The 18120-nt window shown below is 40.5% G+C and overlaps 1 protein-coding gene across 3 annotated transcripts in view; it reads right to left on the reverse strand.

Moving 5' to 3' along the window:
* Positions 1 to 3979: 3979 nt before the first annotated feature.
* The window catches only part of UBE3A (ubiquitin protein ligase E3A), a 61683-nt gene continuing 47542 nt past the window's right edge, over positions 3980 to 18120 (reverse strand). For all 3 annotated transcript variants that reach the window (XM_075852603.1, XM_075852604.1, XM_075852602.1), the window contains exons 7-11: positions 17699 to 17863; positions 15907 to 16062; positions 15740 to 15813; positions 13224 to 13367; positions 3980 to 4773 (exon numbers count right to left, since the gene is read on the reverse strand). In XM_075852603.1, the coding sequence (XP_075708718.1) occupies positions 4653 to 4773; positions 13224 to 13367; positions 15740 to 15813; positions 15907 to 16062; positions 17699 to 17863 (660 nt within the window). In that variant the 3' untranslated portion in view covers positions 3980 to 4652. The remainder of the gene's footprint in view (positions 4774 to 13223; positions 13368 to 15739; positions 15814 to 15906; positions 16063 to 17698; positions 17864 to 18120) is intronic.

Here is an 18120-nt window from a genome sequence, read left to right on the forward strand (position 1 = left end):
ATTACGCTGATACTTTTTCTGGTGCCATTCTTATGAAACAGATAACGATGACTGCCTAAAGAAAACAATCACATTTCCTCACTAATTTATGATATGCGGTTGCATGTGTCAGGTAAAGGACCAGGGGGGGTGGCAATTTCATCGATAGAAAATAGGTTTGGTGATTGTCAGATTTCAGGATGGCAATGCATCTAGCCACGGAACAAAGAATGGTAAAGCTTTTCTTTAGGAAAGGCATATTAACTCAATGACAATGCAGGCAAACTGTCCAGATCTCAATCCGACTGAATATTTATGGTAGAAATAAAGAAATTTGGCCTGACAAGGTCACATCCTGCAAAACTGATCGGTCAACCGCTCTTCTAGAAATTGCACCCAGCTTAATGTAGAATATGGTTTATCATTAGTAAATTCCAGGACTCCGAGTTCAGGCCGTCCTAAAAACCAGAGGAGAAAAAGTACTAAGGCCCTGTTCACTTGGAGTTTTTTGCAGGCAGAAAATTCTGCATCAAAATTCCATCTGAATTTTGATCTGCATGCATGCCATTTGCCACGTTTTTCACCCACGGCCAGTCCCACGGGGAAAAACTCAGCGAAATAGGAGGTCAACGCCCAAATATAGCGCATGTCGCTTCATTTTCCAGCGAGACGGGAAATTAACGGAAGGCATTTTGACTGTTTTCCGATGCGGTTTCAAGGTAAAAAAAACGGTTAACAGGGCCTAAGTGAGATTTTTTTTTTTGTTGATTCCATCATTTTTTTCCTCTACATGGTATATTGTTTTCTAGATCATTAATTAAAATAATGGTATTGTTTTCTAGATCATTAATTAAAATAATGAAATTTAATTTGTTTGAGGTATGTTTTACAAAGTCAGAATGTTCAGAATTGTGCATATTGGATTGGTATAACGGATGCAGCTTGCTGTACTCTTTCCACACCACAGGGTCTTCCATCACCCACTAGCATGCAGTTATTTCACACTGAATGAATATATATATAAAAATTTATAGGAATTATTTCATACTTTGTGTTTAATAGAGTGTTGTCTTGGATCAAGATGTGCCCTCCATGGGGCATTCACATCTAAGACATTTATGGCATGTCCACAGAATATGGCATAAATATCTGATAGTTGCAGGTCCCTGCCCTAATTTTTCTGAATTAATCGGTTTAGTACAAGGCTGTTTTGAACCTACAGGACCAGACACAATTTTGTCATTTTTAGGATACGTTCCAACAATGATTGGCATGGGGAAACATTTTTTTGGGGGTGGGTATTTTATGTGTATTTATTCTTACTGTATTTTACTTTTATTCTGGCTTGTCCCTTCAAAAGACAGAAAAGACCTTTGGGGGACTTTTTTTCCCCCACCATATTTAACTTCAGGAACTGGGGCTGTACAGGGAAAATCAGCCCTCTCAGTCACTATTGTTACTAATAGGCCTGGGTCTACTTAGACCCAGCGGCGGTCTTTCACTAATGGCATCCCAGCAATCATGTGACCAGTCACATGATCACCGGGACCAATAGAGGCAGCGATACAAGAGTTTAGAGAAGACAGAAAGCTGTAAAAACCCGCTTCTATCTTCTCTCCAGGATGACATGCTCTCCACCTGACATTTAGCTAACCGGTCGATCAGGCAGCCAGCTAAAGCCTGCGCTGTAGTTTTAAGGACATTAACTGCCCACCTTATAACTACCGTGGGCAGTTGGGAACCAGTTAAATAATACAACACTGTATACAATTGAATAAATTACAGATTTCCGAAGATTAACCCACTGCAGCCTTTATTCGTCCATTGTTCTAGGAAGAGATCTTCCTTCAGACCATTAAACCAGTTGTAAGCCACCAGTGTCCCTCAGCACCCACTATATACTACTGACGCAGATGTGAATGAAGCCTAATATAGGTTTTTGTGTAGCAGAAGTATCATCAGTTTTATTTTACTTTTCCCTTGAGTACACAAAGAACATTCTCATACAATAACACTGAATTGCTCACCTTGAATTGCTACCAAGAATCAAAGGATGAGAAGTGTCCAAAACAAAGCCTCTTGCTTAAAATATTCTAGAAATTGTGAGAATTGGGAACAATGGAAAGGAAATAGCACTTCGATAAATTACTATCTTTTGAGGTTTGGTTCTATGTATTGGCAATGCACCGTTTTTCCCTTTACAAATCTCTTTTACAGATGTAAACAATTGAACTTGGAAAAATTTCGGGAACTTGCTACCAGCTCTGCTGACATCAAGCAAGGACGAGTAGATATGTTTGAGATTTAGCTACGCATTTACACACTTAACCAGTGTCCTCCTCAAGCCTCAGATTACAGCCTGAGGAAGATGCTGGTTCAGCATCGAAATGCGTAGCAAAATAAATCTCTTTGAAACCATACCTAGTCGTCCTTGCCTGATGTCAGCAGGACTGGTACCAAATTTGATTTATCCTAAGCGGAGACCGTACAGTCTACTGGCAAGTGAATAGCTGCAGCTGTCATATTTTGCCTCCTTGTCTACCCCAGTGTCGTGCCTGCAATTGCAAGACTGCTCCAGGTGAGCATAGTTGCTACTCTTTCCTACTACAATTATCCCAGATGACCTGCACCATATGGCGCTGTGAAATTTTTCTCTTTTAGAACCTTGCAGAGGTAGACAATTTCCCTGTGATGTGCTCAATATACAGTATTAGGAAAACCAGTGCTGTGCTTTGTTACAAAAGAGGTACAGGATCCTTAAATTACAAACACACTGGTTAAAAAAAAAAAAAAAAAAAAAAAAAAAGAAGATACTATTCTATATCCCCCCCCCCCCAAACACATGGCTCGACAGAATATTAAAATAGTTTCTGCTTTATGTAGTGTGATTTTCATTTAAAGTGGTTGTCTGATATTAGAAGGCTGTCCTGTGTTCCGCCAAATACAGACACCACTCTTGTTTACAGGCTGTGCCTAGTATTACAGCTCAGTTCCATTCAAGTGAATTTAATCTCATACAACCCCTTTGATATTGCAAGCCTCATTACAAAAATAACTAAGGTTACAGAGGGCAGAGCAGATAAAGGGTGCCAGTTTTCACCTTTTCCCTGCCTTCCATTCCCCCAAAGCAATAATCTTGGAGCAGTTCTACAGCAAGGCTGCAGGCTCTTATGGCAGACGTCCAGATAGCTTGCATAAACACGACTTGGCACACTTCTTCAGCTAAAATAGTTTTTTGGGGGGGTAAAAACAAAACTAGCTACTCTAACCTGCACAATAATTTCCTTTAGCAGCAACGCACATGCTCAGATCTATATGTGTACAATCCCATTTTTCTAAATGATATACCAATTATGTTGTTGGTTAAAAATGGATAATCCCTTTATTTCATATTGCAACATGAGAAGTTAATACACACGCAGAAGTCCAGGTAAGAGAAACAAATACATTCGGGTATAGTATTTTTGATATTTCCTACAATTAAACCAATTGCAGATCAGGGAGAGGTCTAGTAATAGACGTTCAATACGGTATATCAAAAGGGTTGTAAGTTGTGTACATTGCTATTTGAGACTGGCCTGAAAAGGATGGTGTGTGTTTTATTTTCAGTGAGAGGTTTGATCCCTACAAAATCATACAGCAGTACTACTCGTGTGTCCTGGGTATGGGAAATAAGTCATAAGAATAGGATACGGACAAAGTAAAGGGAAGACTTTGGATTGTCTATTTAAAAGGTTTTCTTAATATGCAATTCATATTCTTCATGTAAGTGCACTTTCAGAAGCTTATTTTTTTTTAGGGTGCAAATGTTCATTTTTGTTTTTTTTCTCATCTTCTACAACTTATAGTTTGGCTGAAAATGCACTGGTCAGTAAACATAAGTGACCAAAAAAGAAAAGAAAAAGGAAAATAGCGCTAAATTCTACCCCCCTTTTCACAGACCCAGATAAAAGATTTCCTAATGAAAACCGTATGCTTTACAAGATGTGAAGACAACAAATTGTGAAATTATTCATTTTTTTAATTTGTATATTTTTTTTGTGCTGTGGCTAAAGTAAAAGGTTGCAAGGCTGCAGTATAACATTCCAAGTACTCCCATCTTTATCGACTACATTATTATTTTTTCCGGTACAGAAACGGTTTGGGGCTAGAACAGCAGTAATTGCATCACACTGTTTCCAATAATTCAAGTTTTATACACAAACTGTAAAAAAAAAAAAAAAGGGGGGGAGAATGAGAGGGTAAGAAAAAAAACAAAAACAACAGTTCCTGATGTAAGTAGATGCAGGACAAACTGGAGCAGTAACAACTTGAGTTATTCCGCTAAATGATCGCATATTTCATGAGTATCTATTGGTCATCAAAGACTCCAGTAGGTTCAACTTCAAGCAGTATTAAACATGAGAAGTGATTTAACCCTTAAAATAAATATTTAGGAAAATCTCTCTGTACATACGTGTGAAAGATTGTACAAGACTTTCACGCTAGGGGAGGGAGAAAGACTTTGTTCATATAAGCAGCAGAAATCTGCTGTTCCAGCCCAATGTCCCAGAGGAGAGGGGAGGCACACATACAGTTGACTACATGTAGCTGACTATCTTATGGCCTTTGTGTACAGGGACTTCAATATTAATGATGGTTATCCCTTTTGTTAAGATTTTTGCCTTTTCCTTTTACAGCATGCCGAATCCCTTGGCATACGTGATAGCCTTTAATAATCTCTCTTTCAGTTTCTCTTTGCTTGAGTAGTCCGGAAGTAAAAGGACATTAAAGCACGTATGAGATGTTGGTAACCTGCAGGGAAATATACAGAAAAAGGTTAAGTATACAGTTCTAACAAAGTCTACTTTAAAGAATATTCATTGGTATAGATTGACAAAAATGTTTTAATGTTCTAACCTTAACCCCTTAACCCCTTCAGGACCAAGCTCATTTTGGCCTTCAGGACCAGGCCCATTTTTTCAAATCTGACATGTGTCACTTTATGTGGTAATAACTCCGGAATGCTTTTACCCATCCAAGCGATTCTGAGATTGTTTTATCGTGACATATTGTACTTTATGTTAGTGAAAAAATTTGGGCCATAAATGTAATATTTAGTTGTGAAAAACACCAAAATTTGGAGAAAATTTTCAAAAATTTGCATTTTTCTCAATTTAAATGTATCTGCTTATAAAACAGATAGTAATACCACACAAAATAGCTACTATTTCACATATCCCATATGTCTACTTTATGTTTGCATCATTTTTTGAACGTTCTTTTATTTTTCTAGGACGTTACAAGACATAGAACTTTTGCAGCAATTTCCCACATTTTCCAGAAAATGTCAAAAGGCTATTTTTTCAAGGACCACTTCAGTTCTAAAGTGGCTTTGAGGGCCTTAAATATTAGAAAGTCCCCATAAATCACCCCATTCTGAAAACCGCACCCCTCAAAGTATTCAAAACAGCATTCAGAAAGTGCTTTAACCGTTTAGGTGTTTCACAGGAATTAAAGCAAATTAGAGGTGAAATTTACAAATTTCATATTTTTTGCCAAAATTAATTTGTAATACATTTTTTTCTGTAACACAGAAGTATTTACCCAAGAATCGCAACTCAATATTTATTGCCCAGATTCTACATTTTTTAAAAATATCCCACATGTGGCCCTAGTTCACTACTGGACTGAAGTACAGGCCTCAGAAGCAAAGGAGCACCTAGAGGATTTTGGGGCCTCCTTTTTTTATAATATATTTTAGGCACCACGTCAGGTTTGAAGAGGTCTTGTGGTGCCAAAACAGTGGAAACCCCCCAAAAGTTATCCCATTTTGAAAACTACACCCCTCAAGGAATTTTTCTAGGGCTATAGTTAGCATTTTGACCCAACAGTTTTTTTGCTAAATTTATTGGAATTAGTCTGTGAAGATGCAAATCTACTTTTTTTCTGAAAAAACCTAGAATTTTCAAATTTCTACAAGGAATATAGGAGAAAAAGCACCCCAATATTTGTAAAGCAATTTCTCCCGATTACGGCAATACCCCATATGTGGTGATAAACTGCTGTTTAGACCCACGCCAGAGCTCAGAAGTGAAGGAGCACCATTTGGATTTTGGAGCGCAGATTTTGCTGGAACGGTTTTCAGTGCCATGTCGTGTTTGCATCGCACTGGAGGGACCTAAACAGTGGAAACCCCCCAAAAGTTATCCCATTTTGGAAACTACACCCCTCAAGGAATTTTTCTAGGGGTATAGTTAGCATTTTGACGCAACTGTTTTTTTGCAAAATTTATTGGAATTAGTCTGTGAAGATGAAAATCTACTTTTTTTCTGAAAAAACATAGAATTTTCACATTTTTACAAGGAATAAAGGAGAAAAAGCACCCCAACATTTGTAAAGCTATTTCTCCCGATTACGGCAATACCCCATATGTGGTGATAAACTGCTGTTTAGACCCACGCCAGAGCTCAGAAGTGAAGGAGCACCATTTGGATTTTGGAGCGCAGATTTTGCTGGAACGGTTTTCAGTGCCATGTCGTGTTTGCATCGCACTGGAGGGACCTAAACAGTGGAAACCCCCCAAAAGTTATCCCATTTTGGAAACTACACCCCTCAAGGAATTTTTCTAGGGGTATAGTTAGCATTTTGACCCAACAGTTTTTTTGCTAAATTTATTGGAATTAGTCTGTGAAGATGAAAATCTACTTTTTTTCTGAAAAAACATAGAATTTTCAAATTTTTACAAGGAATAAAGGAGAAAAAGCACCCCAACATTTGTAAAGCAATTTCTCCCGATTACGGCAATACCCCATATGTGGTAATAAACTGCTGTTTAGACCCACGCCAGAGCGTGCAGGAGCACCATTTGGATTTTGGAGCGCAGATTTTACTGGAATGATTTTTGGTGCCATGTCGAGTTTGCAATGTACTGGACAGTGGAAACCACCCAAAAGTGACCCCATTTTGGAAACTACACCCCTATGGTATTTATCTAGGGGTATTTTGAGCATGTTGATCGCAAAGTTTTAGGTGTTATTTAGGTTATTTGTCTTTTTTGTCCCAAACCATTGCATTTGCCAGTACAAATAACTATTTCGTGCTAAAAAAGCATATGACCAACAAAAAAAAGTTAGATTGGGAAAATTTAAAAAAATATATGAAACTGCCTTGGAAAGGCAATATATTTGAAAAGTGGAGGAAACAAATACTGAGAATGTTCACATAATAAAAGGACAGCCATGGGGCTATATAATTGTTTTTGTTTTTTTTTTGAAAGGACTGGTTGTCTCATTAGCACAATCAATCCCTACATGAGGGACAAATGTGCCAAGTGACGCTGGCACTCCATAACAGCAGTGTCCAACACCGTATGTATAGATACAGTAAAGGATCACTAATCCACAAATTATTGTCAGCTTTACCAGCAGTATTATCGGGTAGAACAAGTTGCACAAAACCGTAAAACAAGCCCAAACTGCACTGATCAGGAACAGCTCGTATACCCTCCAAATAAAAAGAGCTATGCCCGTATCACCAAAAAGTAAAAAAGTACTAAGAATGAAAATAACTGCTTTTTATGGCAGGACATAATCATAACAGGCAGAACAAAAAAATCGAACATTTAAAAACTACAACCCCCAATGTATTCATCTAGGGGTATAGTGAGAATTTTGCGTGACCAATTGTAAGGCGACACCACCCTAGGTATTCATCTAGGGGTATAGTGAGAATTTTTTGTTTTGTTTTGGGGTTATTCAAATTTTTAGTCAGTGGGCAGAAAATGGGAAATAAATGAAATTACTTTATAATGGCCAATATGAAGAAAGAGGGGACTGATGAATAAAACATAATTTAAAACTCTAATGAGGTGTGATAAATTCTGAAGCATTCTTTTATGCATAGGCCGGGTTTTGTGGGGCAGGTATCACATTGGTAGGTGGTGTCTCTTCTGATCCCTCTTCTTGTACACACCCTACATTTTTTTTGGGGTCTTCTTTTTTTCTCGGTAGGGGGTGTTTCTGTTGGAAAATGCTGGCCTGGAATAATGCGATTCACATTACTTGCAGTACCCTCCCCTTCTGGGTTTCCAAATATTAGAGCCTTTATGACCTTCTCCTGGAATTGCAGGAAGGTTTCACGATTGCCTGCATACCTGGACACCACAAACGCATTATAAAATGCAATTTGGGTGAGGTGGACGACCAGCTTTTTGTACCATGTTTTGCTCTTACGCATGGCACTATATGGTTTGATCACTTGATCCGATAGGTCCACCCCACCCATGAAGCGATTGTAGTCCAGGATGCAGGTAGGCTTGGTGGTTGGGGTGCTGGATCCACGTACTAGAACAGGTCTGCTGCTAGCATTATGAATGGTGGACAATATGTGTACATCCCTTTTGTCCTTAAATTTAAGAAAGAGCAGATTATTGCTGCAGACGGCACTACTTTCCCCTTTCTGCAACGTCTGCCCCAGCAGGGATTTGGGAAGGCCCTTCTGATTCTTCCGGATGGTGCCACAGGCCACGGTGGATCTGGACGAAAGGGACTTTAGGAGGGGAATACTATTATAATAATTGTCCACGTATAGGTGATATCCCTGACCAAGTAAAGGGTGTATCAGGTGCCAAACTATTTTGCCGCTGATACCAAGAATGGAGGGGCAGTCTGGGGGTTCAATTTTTGAATCTTTCCCCTCATAAATTTTAAAACGGTGTGTGTACCCGGTGGCGCTCTCACACACCTTGTATAATTTTATGCCATACCGGGCCCTTTTGTTTGGGAGGTATTGCCTGAAGTGCAGCCTCCCTTTGAAACTTACAAGGGATTCATCGACCGCTATATTTTTTTCAGGGGTGTAACTTTCTGAAAATTTTGTATTATAGTGGTCGATGACAGGTCTAATCTTATATAGCCTGTCATAATGGGGGTCCTGGGGTGGTGGGCAACGGGAATTATTATAATGTAAGAACTTGAGCAGGGCCTCAAAACGTGTTCTGCTCATCACCGTACTGTAGAGGGGTGTATTGTACAGTACGTCAGAGGACCAGTAGTCCCGGATACGTGGTTTTTTTATGAGGCCCATATTTAACAATAGGCCCCAAAATTTTCGGAGTTCCACTGGGTCTGTGGGGGTCCAGCTTTGAACTCTGGCATTATATGAGGTGGGATTGCTGGCCATAAACTGCTCTGCGTACAAATTGGTCTGCTGGACCATCGCAGAAACAAATTCCTCAGAAAAGAACAAATTAAAAAAATCTAATTCCCTGAACCCTGCAGTCTCTACTTGGATCCCTGAGGAGGCAGTAAAGTTGGGAACCTGAGGGGTATAATTTACAGCGGGTACCCACATCGCCTCATTTGAATCCGGCTGCGCAGGACCAACTGCTCTTCTGCGCTGTGCGGGGGGCTCATCAGACTCGCTAGATGATGATGAAGATGAAATAACAAATTCCATCTCATCTTCACTTGCAGAGTCGGTGTCGGAGCATAACATGGCATATGCCTCCTCTGGACTATAAAATCTCTGGGCCATATTGGTATGGTACAGTGTATAATAATTAATAAAACTCCCTAAAAACAATATAACTAAAAAGTGATCCCCAAAAATACAGAAGCGGGACGGAGCGCACTGTATAGGTCACAGGTGGTGACAAGACACAGAGGTCAGGTAATGAGCCTATATAAAGTAGCGCCCTTCAATTGCTAAATAACTGTTAATTTTTTTTTAAAATGTTTTAATTTTTTTTTCTTTTTTTTTCTTTTTTTAACAAGAAAACTAAACTCCCTAAAAATTCAGGAGAGGACGGAGTAGGTAGGGACAGAAGACCGCAAGTAAACGGTCAGCAGGTGACGGACGTCAGCAGCTTAGCAGGATTACCAGGTGACAGACACTGGGGCTAGGGGTCAGTATAGGGTAAAATTGGGGAACTTTTTAAACAAAATTGACAGGGACACTGACAGGGACCACAGATCTGACAGGGACCACAGATCTGACAGGGACCACAGATCTGACAGGGACCACAAATCTGACAGGGTCCTTCAAACTAGGCAGGGATCAGCTGAAGGGCATGGAGGGTGAGTATAGAGGAGTTATTTTTCTATTTTTAACAGTTTTTTCTGTCAGAAACACTCTGACACGAACAGCACAGTACACTGATGACCGGCTCTGAGAAGATCTGACACTCAATGAGCTTCTCAGAGCCGGGAAAAAGCACTGTGTCGTCATTGACAGCTGTGATTGGTCTGTCACATTTGACTGACCAACCACAGCGATCGCCGACACGGGGCAGCTATGATAGGTCCCGTGCCGGGTAACTATGATTGTTAGCTGTCACGGACAGCAACAATCATTGTGATGTCACCATGTCAAGTGACATGGTGACAGTTTGAATGCAGGGCGTTACTGTACGCCCTTTTGCGGGAAGGCACCGCTAAAAAGGACGTTCAGGAACGCCGATTTGCGGGAAGGGGTTAAGGACACGGCCAATTTTAGCCTTGAGGACAGAGCAATTATTTTTACATTTCCCTCTTTGCATCCCGACGCTCATAACGCTTTTATTTTTTGTACGACGTAGTTGTATGAGACTTTGTTTTTTGCGGGACGAGTTGTACTTTATGTACGTACCATTTTTTTGTACAAATACATTATCGTTTAATTTCTATACATTTTTTATTAGATTAAAATGCAGAAAAAAAGCAGTTGTGCTGCAGTTTTAATATTTATTTTTTTACACCATACACCGATCATAATAAATAATGGTATACATTTGTAGTACACGTTGTTATGGTCGTGGCGATACCAAATATGTCTATATTATTTCATGTTTTGGGACTTATATTTTAAAAAGTTGATTTATTATAAAAAAATGAGTATTTCTGTGTATTTTATTTACCATTATTTTTTTTTTTACATTCATTTAACTTTTTCTTTTAATCCCATAAAGGGATTTATCATTTTGATTTTTATTTTGTAACTGTAATGTACTGGCATATATCTATATGCCAGTACATTAGCCTGTTACTGATTGTACACATGCAGTTGTTAGGGCATACCTCAGTATGCCCTAACAACAGGAAATATGTTCAGACAGCCCTGGGGTCCTTCACTGGACCCTGGGCTGTCTGGCCATATGAGTTATGGGCTTTGATCGCGTCACAGTTATTTTCTGTGACGCCATCAATGTGCAGTCCCCTCTCCTTGAACGCCGCGATCAGCTGTCTTCGCGGCGTTCAAAGGGTTAACAGCGGAGAGAAGATGTTTCTCTTCTCTCCGCTGTCAGAGCGGGGCCGTGGCTGTGTATTACAGCCGTTGCCCCGCTCTCGATCACACACACAGAGACGGCAGAGACGGCTGTCACACATGACGAGTATGCTCGTCCTAATGCGCGAAGTGCTCACTGCTCAGGACAAGCAAACTCGTCCTGTGTCGGCAACCAGTTAAAGCTAAGTTTGATCACATCCATAGTATAAATAAAACAATGTGGTAACGGCACCAACACACCTTTATACGTCATTGAGCTTTCTAAAATCGGTTGTGTTAAATGAGAAATCCGACAAAAATCCTTAAAGGGAATGTGTTGCCAGCAAAACATGTTTTTTTTTTTAGTTAAACAATTAGTGTGTAGGTGATTAAACATTGTTCTAATTTTTTTTATTTTTTTCACGAGTCAGGAAATATTATAAATTGGATTCAATTTATAATATTTCCCAGCACTGGTCACTAGATGGAGCAATTCCCAAAATTGCAGCATTGCATGTGGTAAAGCAACCACATTGCTTTATGCTACAAAATTGGGAAAAAATCCCTCGCTCTAGTGAGCTCTCAGAATCCCCCCCTCCTTTATCCTGGCTAGTGCTGGGAGAAACGAGGGGTTTGAACGGTCTAACCTCCTACACTGTGTGTCGCCATTTTTTGAGCTAACACACAGTGTAGAAGGTTTACATACACTAGTAAACACACACTGAAACACGAACATACATAGAAATCACTTACCTGCTGCAGTCGCCGCCGCTCCCTCCGGTCCGTCTGCTGCCGCTGCTCCATGTGCACAAGTCCGGAAGCCGCGACCGGAAGTAGTAATCTTACTGTCCAGCCGCGACTTCCGGTCCACAGGAAAATGGCGCCGGATGGCGCGCATTTCAAATTGGACTGTGTGGGAGCGGCGCATGCGCCGTTCCCACACACACGGCGTACACCATAGTGGATGGAACGGGCCCCGTTCGCAGTCCCTATGGGGCTGGAACTGCCGTATTCCATGTCTGTATGTGTCGTTAATCGACACATACAGAAATGGAAAAAAAAATGGCAGCCCCCATAGGGAAGAAAAAGTGTAAAAATAGAAAAAAGTAACACACAAACAAATATAAAAGTTTTTAATAAAACCCTAACATAAAACTGATATAAAAAAAAAATTTTTGTTGACACTGTTCCTTCAAGAGCCTCACACACGAGCGTGTTTGGTCCGTGATTTACGGTCCGTACGTCGGTCGCATTTCCTGGACCGAACACACTGCAGGGTGCCGGGCTCCTAGCATCATAGTTATCTATGATAACTGTCCCGTGCTGAAAACATGATTACAGTATGGGGCAGTATTCCCGCAGCGAGGACGTGACACCTAGCGTCACAGATAACTATGATGCTAGGAGCCCGGCTCCCTGCATTGTTCGGTCCGGGAAAAGCGGCCGACGTACAAACCGTATATCATGGACCAAACACGCTCGTGTGTGAGGCTCCTTACAGGGATTGTCCAGGACTACAAAAATATGGCTACTTTCTTTCAAAAACAGTGTCACAGCTGTCCACTTCAGCAGAGCTGCAATATCGGAAACAACCAAAGGACATGTGTGAAAGGAGAAGACATGTTTTTTCTAATCATGGACAACCCACCTTTAAAAGGAGTTTTTCAGCCCTAAGAAAACAATAGCCTATCAAGACAGGCCAACAATACCTGATCGGTGGGGGTTCCACTCCCACCGATCATCTGTTTTGAAGGGGCCGCGGCGATTGTATGAGTGCTGCTTCCCCTTCATTTCTTACCTGTTTGTACTGTGAATCGCCAACACACTTGTAGTGGCAAATCCCAGTATTACAGCCTTCTCCCATTCACTTGAATAAGATAAGGCTGTAATAATGTGAAACTACAAGTGTTTCCTTTCTGGTGCATCCACTTAAAGGTCACCTGTAGTCTGTATTTAAAGCATCTCCACTGACTGGTTACTTGGAAGAAACATTATCAATGTAAACAGCCACAGGAGCTTACCGGTCTGTGTCAGGGCCATTTTTGGCAATAATCATCTTTAGTTTTCCTAGTCCACCCACAGGCGCTCTATCTGTGCCAGTTGTAAACTGTAAGAACAATCTTTTCTGCTCATCGGTAAATGAATGCACTATGTCCCAGAACTCCCTGAAAAGGAAAAGATGGAAAGGTCACCACATTTTTTTTGTATGAATAGGACACACAGTTTACACATGTAAAACCGAGTCTACTCTTGTCAGTCTTCTAATAGACAAAAATTTGAATAAGGATTGTTCAAAAGTATGACATGCATGCGCGCGCGCGTGCCCCCCCCCCCCTTCCCCATGTTGTCTGTAGATGCATTTTGCTTTTAGTTCATTGTGTAATCGTGGTTAGATACAGGTGTGTGTCTGTGTAAGTTTGTGCGTGTGTCATTCAGCTGATCATGGGAGAAACTGAGAAGATTTCAAGCATGAAGAAGCAAAAGTTTAAAGCTTTGCGGACATCCGTTTCGAAGACCCCGCAGTATGCAAGCGCTCTTTTGTTCGGCAAAATGATGGAAACCCGACAACCCATTTAAAGAGGATCTGTCACCAGTTTATAACTGCTCTATCTTCTACCTAATCTAAAAGGCGCTTTAATGTAGATAACATTTTTTAATTTTATTTTTTGAAAAACGTTTATTTTTTACCAAGTTATGATCATTTTTTATTTTATGCTAATTTCTTCTAAGTGCCCAACTGGGCGGTTTTTTACTCTTCACCAAGTGGGCGTTGTAAAGCAAAGTGTATGACTCTAACCAATCGGCGTCATACACCTCTTCATTAATGCCCAACTTGTTTCACTGCACAGCGTGATCTGGCGAGACCACGTTGAGACAGGACTTCCATGGCACCACTGAAGGACCTGTGGGAGGAAGACTGAATAGACATCGCCTCCAGCCGCTTCAGATTCGGATAAATCTCCTGGTACGGCTGAAGGCTCTTCCGTCGCTCCAGTAAAGGACCTGTGGGAGGAAGTCCCATCAGAGCGTGATCTCGCGAGATCACGCTGTGCTGTGAAACAAGCTGGAATGAATGAAGGAAAGTGTATGACGCTGATTGGTCAGTGTCATACACTTTTCTTTACAACGCCCACTTGGTGAAAAGTAAAAAAACAAACACCCAGTTGGGCATTCAGAACAAATTAGCATAAAACTAACAATGATCATAACTTGGTCAAAAATAAACGTTTAAAGAGGCTCTGTCACCAGATTTTGCAACCCCTATCTGCTATTGCAGCAGATAGGCGCTGCAATGTAGATTACAGTAACGTTTTTATTTTTAAAAAACGAGCATTTTTGGCCAAGTTATGACCATTTTTGTAGTTATGCAAATGAGGCTTGCAAAAGTCCAAGTGGGTGTGTTTAAAAGTAAAAGTCCAAGTGGGCGTGTATTATGTGCGTACATCGGGGCGTTTTTAATACTTTTACTAGCTGGGCGCTCTGAAGAGAAGTATCATCCACTTCTCTTCAGAACGCCCAGCTTCTGACAGTGCACATCTGTGACGTAACTCACAGGTCCTGCATCGTGTCGGCCACGTCGGCACCAGAGGCTACAGTTGATTCTGCAGCAGCATCAGCGTTGGCAGGTAAGTCGATCTTACCTGCAAACGCTGATGCTGCTGCAGAATCAACTGTAGCCTCTGGTGCCGATGTGGCCGACACGATGCAGGACCTGTGAGTGACGTCACAGATCTGCACTGTCAGAAGCTGGGCGTTCTGAAGAGAAGTGGATGATACTTCTCTTCAGAGCGCCCAGCTAGCAAAAGTATTAAAAACGCCCCGATGTACGCACATAATACACGCCCACTTGGACTTTTACTTTTAAACACACCCACTTGGACTTTTGCAAGCCTCATTTGCATAACTACAAAAATGGTCATAACTTGGCCAAAAATGCTCGTTTTTTAAAAATAAAAACGTTACTGTAATCTACATTGCAGCGCCTATCTGCTGAAATAGCAGATAGGGGTTGCAAAATCTGGTGACAGAGCCTCTTTAAACCCCCCCCCCCCCCAAAAACAACCTGTTATCTACATTAAAGCGACTATTAGATTAGGTAGGAGAAAGGGCAGTTATTAGCTGGTGACAGAGCCTTTTTAAGTTAATGCGTTCCATCAGGCGCCGCTGGTTTCATTCACGGGACTGATACAGCGATTCTGGTATTCTCGTTCTTCTGCTCCTATGATGGAGCAGAACAAAGGAACCGGGAACGCAGATGTGAATACAGCCTAAGGTGTAAGTAGGTGGGCGTTAAGATGTTTGGGAAATTGTGACCCACTCGAGACAGAGACTGGTGTGACTGCATTAATTGTACATATCTGCGGAAATATCTTTGAGCTGTATAAACACTGGATTCAAAATAAAAAAACAAACCTTATACAGTATAAGGATGTTAATTTTATTGTAACACTAAAAAAAAACAAAAAAAACTACAATGGTTTCCCCAGAAGTCGTTATATTTAACCATTGGCCTTACAACAAAACCCCCTTCATTCACCTAATATTACGAGAGTCTCTGGTGTAGCCTCCATCATACTCTGTTGTTTCTTTAAGAGCTTGGAAGTCTAAATTCTGTGGGGAGAATACAGGAGTAAATAACTGTCCGGACATTACAAATATAATATGTGCTGCTTGCGGTTGGAAATAGAGACAGAAATCTCTTACCCTACTTCCACAGATAAGCAGTTCAATTTCCTCCGGCCTAAACAGATATTTGAGTGGGGATTCATTGGTGACCATGTGAAATCCCCTCCTGAAAGCCTTAAACTGTTTATCCACAGATTTATTTAAAATGTGATCTGTATAGAGACAGACAAACTCCTAGAATAAAAAGAAAAGACATTTGCATTACATACAAAAATAAATATTTGACAATATTTTTTTGAGGCGTATTTTACGGACGTTATCGGAGCGGTTTTTCAATGGAGTCAATGAAAACCGGCTCCAAAAACGTCCCAAGAAGGGACATGCACTTCTTTGACGTGGGCGTCTTTTTACGCACCGTCTTTTGACAGCGACACGTGAAATTACACCTTGTGGGAATAGAACATCGTAAAACCCATTGAAAACAATGGGCAGATGTTTGTAGGCGAAATGGAGTAGTTTTTTCAGGCGTAATTCGAGGCGTAAAATACTCGAATTACGTCTGAAAACAGTGCATGTGAACATACCCTAAACGAAGCTTCATTTTCAGCTTCAAAAACGCCTGAAAATCAGAGGCTGTTTCTCTGAAACCAGCTACGTATTTTTAGACGTTTTTTTGTGTGAACATACACTTACGGTCTATGTGAAGAAACGGTGTACAGCACCCTTCCCCAGAGAGGGGCAGGGGAGATGCATACAATTCATTAAAGAGGAGCTGTCCCTAGTTTAGTAATGCCCTATCTAGAATAGGTGTTGTCACACTGATAAATGCTAGAGAAAATTGTGTCCCAAAACGTTTATTATTTTAAACTATATGAGCATTTTTCTAAATATGTAAAGGAGGCAATACTAAGCAAGTGGGTGTCAACACAAGCCATTTTCCTGAGGTGGAGCTACCTCACAGCCCCTGACACTGTCCTATCAGCAAGAAGCTGCTTCACACAGTATGAGAGAATGAGGCTGGAGGGAAGGGGGATCACTTCAAATAGCCATATTTCGGGCTGAGATTCTAATCTTTATATGGCACCAGGATCGCAGCAGTGAAACAACCAGAGATATCACCAGTTAAATATACAGTCAGGAATGGAAGCTGTATACTGTAATATCACACTGTGTTGCTGGGCAGGGAAGGGAAGAAGCAGAATGACGATTGGACACATTAGAATATTTAGAAAAATTACTTAAAATAATAAAAGTTTTTTTTTAAAACAAATCACACAGTTATCAGCAGTAAAGCGCCTATTAGATTAGTAAGGAAATAGGGAATTAATAAACTGGTGACAGATCCTCTTTAACTATGCGTATAGTTTTACTATTCTTCCTTATCACGGCCTTCAGCAGTACCATAGAATAGTCATTAAACCCCCTGAATCTGCTGGCCCTGTCCCAGCCAAAACAGCAAAGCTGACAAGTGGTCTGCTTGAAATCTAAATGAAAAATTATATTATTTTTGGATGATACATTTCCTTTAAGAGGATAGAAGGGAATTCTGAAGCCTGAACATGGCAAATATGGAAATCAATCAAAATAGACCACCTCTTTCCCAAAAGGAACTCCTTTGTTTAATAGCTGACTCAAATGGAGTCCTGCTGCTAAGACCAGAAACCAGTTAGTGTAATGGGAAAACATTTGGCAAAAGAAGACATCCTCCATAGTGGAAACAGATTTCTGCAATAGCGGTTTGTCCCAACCTTCCAAATGCCCTATCAGGGAACACAGAAAGGGGTTGTCAATCCCTTTAAGTGACACTTTTAAAATGATTGGTACATTTGTGTAGTATGAATGATACAGTAGGCTACAGAAACATCCTCACCTTCCTGTTCTCATTTGTAATGGGGATTTTATCTGCATTCTCTTTCAAGTCATGCATCAGGGGATTCCCAAAGAGATCAGTCTGAGATATCTGAAATGTCATCATCACGTCATCCTCAACATTGCCCTCGTATTCCAATAGATTTTTTAAACTTCGGTACAGGACCTGAAAGAAAAAAAGTATTTTTACTTACTCAAAATTTCTTCGTTTGGAGAAAATATATGTGATGACATGCAGAAACTAATCCTGTGCTCATGCAGATTACCACATTCTCCTTTCAGCAAGGCATATTTCATTAATCTGAACTGAATTTAAATTTTAAGGTGAAAAATCCCTCTAAAAATAGCATGCACTGTAGTAATTCTCATAGAAAACTCAGCCGAAAACTACAGTACAGTAGTTACTAGGTAAAGATACAGTAA

Source organism: Rhinoderma darwinii, chromosome 2 (genome assembly GCF_050947455.1).
Source record: "Rhinoderma darwinii isolate aRhiDar2 chromosome 2, aRhiDar2.hap1, whole genome shotgun sequence".
Taxonomy (NCBI): domain Eukaryota; kingdom Metazoa; phylum Chordata; class Amphibia; order Anura; family Rhinodermatidae; genus Rhinoderma; species Rhinoderma darwinii.